Source organism: Raphanus sativus, unplaced genomic scaffold (assembly GCF_000801105.2).
Source record: "Raphanus sativus cultivar WK10039 unplaced genomic scaffold, ASM80110v3 Scaffold1142, whole genome shotgun sequence".
NCBI classification, from domain to species: domain Eukaryota; kingdom Viridiplantae; phylum Streptophyta; class Magnoliopsida; order Brassicales; family Brassicaceae; genus Raphanus; species Raphanus sativus.
In genome coordinates, this window is record NW_026616455.1 from 1 (window position 1) to 8218 (window position 8218).

General features: G+C 42.1%; 1 protein-coding gene across 2 annotated transcripts; it reads left to right on the plus strand.

Annotated features, from left to right (window-relative positions):
* The first annotated feature begins 297 nt into the window (after nt 1–297).
* On the plus strand, nt 298–7582 carry LOC108834888 (uncharacterized). Of its 2 annotated transcripts, none has more exons than XM_018608203.2 (5): nt 298–482; nt 721–3989; nt 4136–4404; nt 4485–5048; nt 5131–7582. In XM_018608203.2, exons 2-5 carry the CDS (start codon nt 732–734, stop codon nt 7385–7387), a joined length of 6348 nt encoding a protein of 2115 aa, XP_018463705.2. In that variant the 5' UTR covers nt 298–482; nt 721–731; the 3' UTR covers nt 7388–7582. The 2 variants fall into 2 exon arrangements, with proteins under 2 accessions (XP_018463705.2, XP_056854342.1); XM_056998362.1 differs by having other exon boundaries at nt 298–477.
* The last annotated feature ends 636 nt before the right edge of the window (nt 7583–8218 follow it).

The window sequence follows — 8218 nt, forward strand, 5'->3', positions numbered from 1 at the left end:
ATATATAACATTAAATTCCTATTACTAAAATTTTATCATAATTTTTTATTTCATTTGCTCAAATTTACCTTCAGTTTTTTAATTAGTTAAATAGTATAACAATCTAAAATTGATTGTTTAACAATATCTACACTTATTAAACTTTCAATCAAACAAACCATATCATCCAAAATGATTATGATTTATTTTCAAAGAAAGAAAATAAAAAGTAAACGATTAAATTATGGAGGTATTCAGTCAAATTTAAATTTTAGCCCTTGATATCTATCAATATTTACAAATAAACCTAGCCCTAATTAGACGTAGCAGCCGCATCTCTCCCTTTTCCCATTGACGCAGTCTCTGCTTGAGCTCTCTTCTCCCCCGACTCACACCACCACTACGCTCTCATCTCCATCTCTCTTCTCCGACAAAAACCCATCTCCAGAGCTCTCTCTCTTTCCTCTCCAGCTTGCTCACACTGCCGTTTTTGAACTTGTAAGGTCTTAAGATCAGCTTTGAAAACACCTAGCTTTTATCTTTTTTCTTTTTTTTTTTCTAATGTGCATCTTATTAGTATTACAAGTCACTGTAACAAATGGCGCTAAGTCTTGTTCATCTTTCATATATATTTTCTTTTTTTTTTTGTTCTTAAACATGTTCAGCTTCCTTTGATTATTTTGGCATGTAGGAGCAGTTTCTGAGTTTCTAACTTTTTTTTTCTTCTCTCTTTACTCTCAGCTCATCCAACAATGTCTGCAAAGTGGCGAGCTCTCCAGCATCGCCACCGTTACACATACAGCGCCATCGTCTTCCCAACCTCCTTCACTTCTTCCTTGACCCAATCTACTTTATCCAAGTCCTGTCCCAAGTTTCACTCCGACATCGAACAGTTGATCTCGTTGAACTCAACCTACGCGCAAGTTAATCACGCGAAGAGAGTCGTTGCCTCGTTCGGTGAACTACTCTCGAAGACCAATGACAACAAAGACGAGAAAGAACCAGTTTTTATATGGGAAGCTATCAGGTTCTACTTGGAGGTTCTGTTCATGGAGAACTCACAGCCTCTTCACAGGACTCTCGTTTCATCCTTGGCTAAAACCCGTAAGTTCCATCCCGTGATCAGTTCGTGTTTTAAAGTGCTTTGTGATGAGTATGGAGGTTTGGAACACGGTGCTGGGAAGCGGTTCTGTGTGGCTAGAGTTGCTTTGTCTGTAATGGGAATGCCTAAATTGGGATACTTGGTTGATATAATCGAAGACTGCGCGGTTCTGGTGGGACGTGACGTTGTCTCCGGGCTGAATGGGATTGTGTTGGAGACCGAGGCTTCTGCTAGACCTCCTCCTACTGTTATGGAGCAGTGCCAAGAGGCTTTGTCTTGTTCTTACTACTTGTTTCAGCGGTTTCCTTTGAAGTTTAAAGGGTTGGTTGGTGGGGAGGAGGGTGCAAGTTTTATGGAGAAGGTTTTTAATGTTCAGATGAGGATTCTGAAGTCTGCTGCTTTTTCTAGGGACTGTTGTGTGGCTGCTGGTGTGAGTTTCTGTGCTGCTCTACAGGTTTGTCTTGAAGAGGAGGAGGAGCTTGGGTTGTTTATAGCGCAAGGTATGTTTTGCTGGAGTGGTGGTGCCGTTGAGTTTACTGATATTGTTGGTAAAATTCCGTTTGGTGGAGATATTTGTTCTGAGATCTCCAGCTTTTCATCTTTGAGTAGGCTCTGCTTGATCCGAGGGATTCTTACGGCAGTTTCTAGAAGTGTTCTGGTTTCCTCTTTTGCTCGGTTGAGTAGCGATCACAAGACTATTCTGTTCGATGGAATATTGCCTGAGCTTTGTGACCTATGCGAGAATCCCATTGACAGCCATTTGAACTTCCACGCACTTACTGTGATGCAGATCTGCTTGCAGCAGATCAAAATGTCTATGTTAAATGATCTTGCAGAAGATTATGATCCAATGCCAGACAGCAAGGTGTCTCGGGTGCTAAAGATTATATGGAACAACTTGGAGGATCCTCTGAGCCAGACGGTTAAACAAGTCCATCTCATGTTTGACCTCTTGTTAGACATTCAAACCACGGTTCACCAGACGTATGATAAAGTGGAAGTAAGGGAGTCTCTGCTGAAGATCGTCAGTTATCTTCTTCGTCTGGGACCACGGTGTAAAGGAAGGTACGTTCCGTTAGCGTCCTTGACAAGGCGGTTAAGTGCAAAGACTCTGTTGGATATGAGCCCTAACCTATTGTTTGAGATGGCAAATGCGTATGTTGATGATGATGTGTGCTGTGCTGTCACGTCGTTTATAAAGTGTTTCCTTGAGATGTTGCGTGATGAATGCTGGGGGAGTGAAGGTGTGGAACAGGGCTATGCGCTTTACCGACAGCATTGTTTGCCTCCTTTTCTTTACGGGCTTGCTTCTGGAATGTCGAAACTCAGGTCCAATTTGAATACTTATGCAGTACAGGTTTTGCTAGAACTGGATGTGGAGTGTATATTTCCTTTGCTTGGTTTGATATCAATTGGGTTGAGTGAGGAAGAGTCCAAGCTAGTGTATACTGAGTTGAGTAGCATTAGTATGGAACTGACAGTTGAGCAGAAGGTTGCTGTTTTAGTGTCACTGCTCAAAGTTTGTCGTACACTTGCATTCCTTGAAGGGGATATTGAGCAAAAAGGAAGCGCTGATGCATTTGCATTTGTCAAAATTAAGGGTATCGAGTTAAAAGTTCCCGTTGAGTGGCTAAAAATGGCGTTGACACATGTTGATGAGTCCGTTCGCGTGGATGCGGCAGAGACACTCTTCTTAAATCCCAAGACTGCTAGTCTTCCATCCCCCTTCGAGCTCTATCTCATCAAGGAGGCTGTTCCCTTGAACATGAGGTCATCTTCTACTGGTTTTCAAATGAAATGGACAAGTTTGTTCAGGAAGTTTTTTTCTCGGGTTCGCACGTCGCTGGAAAAGCAATATAAGCTAGGAAGCTGGCAACCGCGTCTAGCGAACGGAAGCAGTGGAAAATGTTTGAACAAAGAAGGTGACGAGGATGCAGTCCTGCGAGCAGAGAGTCTGTTCAAGTTTATGAGGTGGCTGAGTTCGTTTCTGTCTCTGTCTTGCTACCCTTCTGCTCCATACAGGAGAAAAATAATGGCGACGGAACTTATACAAATCATGATTGAATTTTGGCCTGTTGTGCCTTCTAAGGAAGCCACTTCGCATCTTTACCCATACTGTGATATTGTCACTTCGCATGATTCAACGTTGTTACTGGTGGGATCGATTGTTGATAGTTGGGACAGGCTCAGGGAAAATGCTTTCCGTATATTGCTTCATTTTCCAACTCCATTTACCGGTGTTTCAAGTGAAGACATGGTTCAGACCATTATCCCCTGGGCCAAACATCTAGTCTGCAGTCCACGTGTTAGAGAGAGTGATGCAGGTTCTTTGACTCTAAGGCTTATCTTTAGAAAGTACGTCTTGGATCTTGGATGGATAGTTAAGGTTTCCACCAATGTTGTTTGTTGTCAAAGAGAGTGTGAAAGCAGCACGAATGGGTTTCATCAGAACTCCAAGTCCAAGTATCCTGTGATTGAGTATATAAAATCACTGATTCATTGGCTTGATACTTGTGTGAAGGAGGGAGAGCGTGATCTCTCTGAAGCATGCAAAAACAGTTTTGTTCATGGGGTCTTACTGGCTTTGCGCTATACTTTCGAGGAATTGGATTGGAACTCTAACGCAGTGTTATCTAGTGTATCAGAGATGAGAGAGGAACTTGAAAAGCTTCTTAAACTGGTGACGCGAATAACTACGTTAGCACTCTGGGTGGTTTCTGCTGATGCTTTGTGTTTGGATGAGGATATGGATGACATAGTAGATGAGGATAGTTTCTTGTCAGATGTTCAAGATGCTTCTGCTACTGTTCTCTCAGAGGAACAAAATGATACACATCCAAAACCTGTGCAAGAAACAATACAATCAGAACAGGTAGTTATGGTTGGTTGTTGGCTCGCCATGAAGGAGGTACTGATTCTTTCATCTTTCTCACAGTTATCCATTATTCTCTTACATCACTTTTTTGTGTGTTTCTTATCAATACTAGCTGCTCTTTATATCATTTTTAATTTCTTAGAAGTAGCATTCTGAGATAAACTGTCTTCTTTCTTCAGGTGAGTCTTCTTTTAGGAACCATCATAAGAAAGATTCCATTACCTACCAGCAGCCTTGCACCTTTAGAAAATGGTGATCTGGCTTCTGCAGTCCCTAACGATTCTGTGGTAGGAAATTCTGAATCAGTACTTGACCTGAAGCAGCTTGAAAAGATTGGAGATCACTTCCTGGAAGTGCTTTTAAAAATGAAGCACAATGGTGCCATTGATAAGACAAGAGCTGGGTTTTCAGCATTGTGCCACCGTTTGTTATGTTCTAACGACCCAAGGTATGATTTTAAGCTTCTTGCGTGTCTTTGTAATTTTTAATGCTTACTGACATTGTGTTTTGTGTTTTATCTTTTTAAAGACTTTGTAGGTTGACAGAATCCTGGATGGAGCAGCTTATGGAGAGAACTGTGGCCAAAGGACAAACAGTGGACGATTTGTTAAGAAGAAGTGCAGGCATTCCTGCTGCATTCATTGCTATGTTTCTCTCAGAACCAGAAGGTTCACCAAAGAAGCTTCTCCCACATGCGCTTAGGTGGCTGATAGGTCTTGCAGAGAAGCCCCTCATGGATGCTCTCGTAGAACAGAAAGGCTCTAAACATATGGAAGAGGAGGTCAATCCTTCTGATTTGCATTCAAGTAAAAAACTTTCAAAGGTCCGTGATGAAGGTGTTGTTCCAACGGTGCATGCCTTCAATGTTCTCAAAGCTGCTTTCAACGACACAAACTTGGGCACTGATACTTCGGGCTTCTCCGCGGAGGCTATGACTGTTGCAATAAGATCCTTCTCTTCACCATATTGGGAGGTCAGAAACAGTGCCACACTTGCGTACACCGCCTTGCTCCGCAGGATGGTTGGTTTCCTTAATGTTCAAAAACGTGGATCTGCTCGGCGTGGCCTGACTGGGCTTGAATTTTTTCACAGGTATGTCTATTAGATAAAATCTTATTAGCTGTCTCTACACTGTTTGTATTCTCTAGTTAATATTGTGGTGGTTTCCTTGAAGGTACCCCTTGTTGCACCCTTTCATATATGGTGAGTTAAAAGCAGCGACTGATATGCTCGACACATCTGGTCCATCAGATTCAAACCTCGCAAATCATGTCCATCCGAGTTTATGGCCCATCCTCATTCTGTTATCCAGGCTCAAGCCTTCACCCATTGCAAGTGAATCTGGAGATGACCTGGACCCGTTCGTTTTCATGCGCTTTATCATGAAATGCTCTACTCAAAGCAATCTCCGCGTTCGTGTTTTGGCGTCCCGTGCTTTAGTAGGTCTCGTTTCCAATGAGAAGCTACAGAGCGTTCTCCTCCGCATTGCCTCAACATTGCCTTCTAATGAGGTCCAAGTTGGATCTTTCAATTATCTTCACGGAGATCTGTTGCAACTTGGTAATCTCCTGGATACAAACGGTAGAGACCTTGCTGATGACTCTAAGAAGGATCAGATTATCGAACAACTGCTCAATGTCCTTGCAAAATGCACATGGATGGCTTCTCCATTGATGTGCCCTTGCCCTATCCTCAGTACATCGTTCTTGAGAGTGCTTGATCATATGCGAGCTATTGGGTCGACATGCTCTAAAAGCAAAAATCTAAAGGATGTATCCAAATTGCATTTGGATTTATCTAAAGGTTGTTTGGATGCAGACGCTTCTTATGGTTTCTCCTACTATGACCCTACGGTCGCTGAGCTTAGGGAACAGGCAGCTTTATCTTACTTTGGTTGTGTGTTTCAGCCATCTGATGAAGCAGCTGAAGTATTCCAAATCACTCAAAGACCAAATTCGCAATTCCATAAAGTTCCTGAAGCGTTAGACTTTCCTGACCTTAAGGACAGGCTCCTTCGCTGTGTATCTGATCAGTCATATGAAGTTCGTCTGACAACACTGAAGTGGTTTCTGCAGTTTCTGAAAGCAGAAGATTCTAGTTTCTCAGAGACGAGCAGTATTTGGCATTGGGCGAGTAACGGTCTCCAGGTGATGTTATTGGATCTCTTGGAAAAGGAGAAGAATCATAGATGTGAGAATTACATTCTGAGGATTCTTTGCCAATGGAATCTTCTTATGTTCAAAAAAGCATCCAAAAGGGAATCTGTTGAAGGCATTTATGTTGGTTCGTTGAGTTATGATTCGGTGATTCATCTTTGGGGTAGACTGACTTCTTTATATGAGAGAACAAGACACGTTAAGACACGAGGTACACTCATGTCTTGCCTAGCGATTTGTGTGAAGCATCTCACGGGTTTGTTCTTTGACAAAAAGGAAGAGGAGCTGAGATGGAGCTGTGTGATTGATTGTGTCTCTTACTTTGTTAACTTGATCAAAGAGAAAAGCTCATCATCCGAGAAAGTGAATGTTCGCCAAGCATCTGCAGAGGCTATTATAGCATCCGGTATATTAGAACAAGCGAAGCTCATTGGTCCTCTTGTCTCAAACCATGACCAAACACCCTCACCAAGCAAGTTTCAAAACGCTTGCGATGTTTACGCGTATCAAATCCTGGAGATGTGGTTCACTTGCATCAAACTGCTGGAGGACGAAGATGATCTCATCAGGTCAAAACTCGCAACAGATGTCCAGAAGTGTTTCTCCACTGCCATTGAAGTTCCTACACAAGTTGAGAAAGTCTTGAAACTGAGCTTCGACCATTTATCTTCCGTCTTTGGGCACTGGAACGAGTATTTATTATATCTCTCGAGATGGGTCCTCAACACGGTAGATTACACTTCTCCGCTAAAGGGAGGTAGTGATCTAGTGAGGCGGGTATTCGACAAGGAAATCGATAACCACCACGAAGAAAAGCTCCTCATCTTGCAGTTTTGCTGCGACCATCTACAGAAGCTAGCAAATAGAGACTTGCCCCAAGGGCAGCTACTGGAATGGAGGTGTAAGTTCCAGAGTAAGCTGCTTTCTTTCGCTAAAGACCATGTGGGGAAACAAAGAGAGAGCTGGGTGGGCGGTGTAGGGAACCACAAGGATGTGTTTTTGCCACTCTATGGTAATCTCCTAGGTCTCTACGTCTTCTCCAACTGTGTTCTCAGATTCTCAACTGATGGCAATGACAAGAAAGCTATGTTTGCTGACATGGTTGAGCTCGGGGAAGCCTTGAAACCGTTTCTGAGGAACCCTCTGGTGTCTAACATGTTCAGAGTAGTTGTCGGATTACATGAGAAGTCGGTGGATTGTTGTTTGGTGGATATGTCTAGTGTTCTTGCTGGAGAAATTTGGGAAGGTTTTGATCCGTATTTTCTTCTCAGATAGATGATAGTGAATTGTTTTCGTCTCTCTCTCTCTCACGCTCTCTGGTTTGTTGTTTTAACAAATAGTTTTGTCGTGGTATGTCAACACTTTTGGAATCTTTGAACATTTTTCTGAAACACAAATGGTTGATCTCTCATATGAAAATCTACGTTTGATTCCAAAATCTACTATTTCAACATTGTGATTTTTACAGAATGTTAGGGAATGATGACCTTGTGGTGTAAAACATAAGAGACTTTGCATTGCAAGCTTGTCATGTAAGAACCTGGACCTTTCTTGTATAATACTGTCTTGTGACGGTGGTGAGACTAGTTGCTGAAAAAACATACATTACACGTTGTGGCACATGTGTATGCCTGGCTGGTTCAGTACTCCCTTTAACTGCATTGTTGATTGTAGCAATCGACAAGATGATTATGATGATGATTCTATGTCCAAAACAACCATCTGTCTTCGAGAATTTATCCTTTCCAATTGTAGTTATAAATTATAGTTTGGAAACAGAAGCTTGACAAAAGTAAAGGCTAACATGCGTGAAGTCAGAGCGTGTGAGCATCATCCACTAGTATATATCCAAATGGTGGATTATGTGTAAGCAAAAACCATATATGATTTACATTTTCATCTCCTCCCACTTCAACAATGTTTCCGACCTAGTTTCCTCAACTGCCGGTATAACTTATCTGATCGACATTCTCTCTCTTAAGTTTCCTCAACTGCCAGTAACTTATCTTCTTCTATAGTCCTTTAAGCTCTGTTTTACTTTTTATATGTCACACATGCTTTAATTGACCTGTTGATTTGCAGATGGTTACTAGGTTTTTTAAAGAT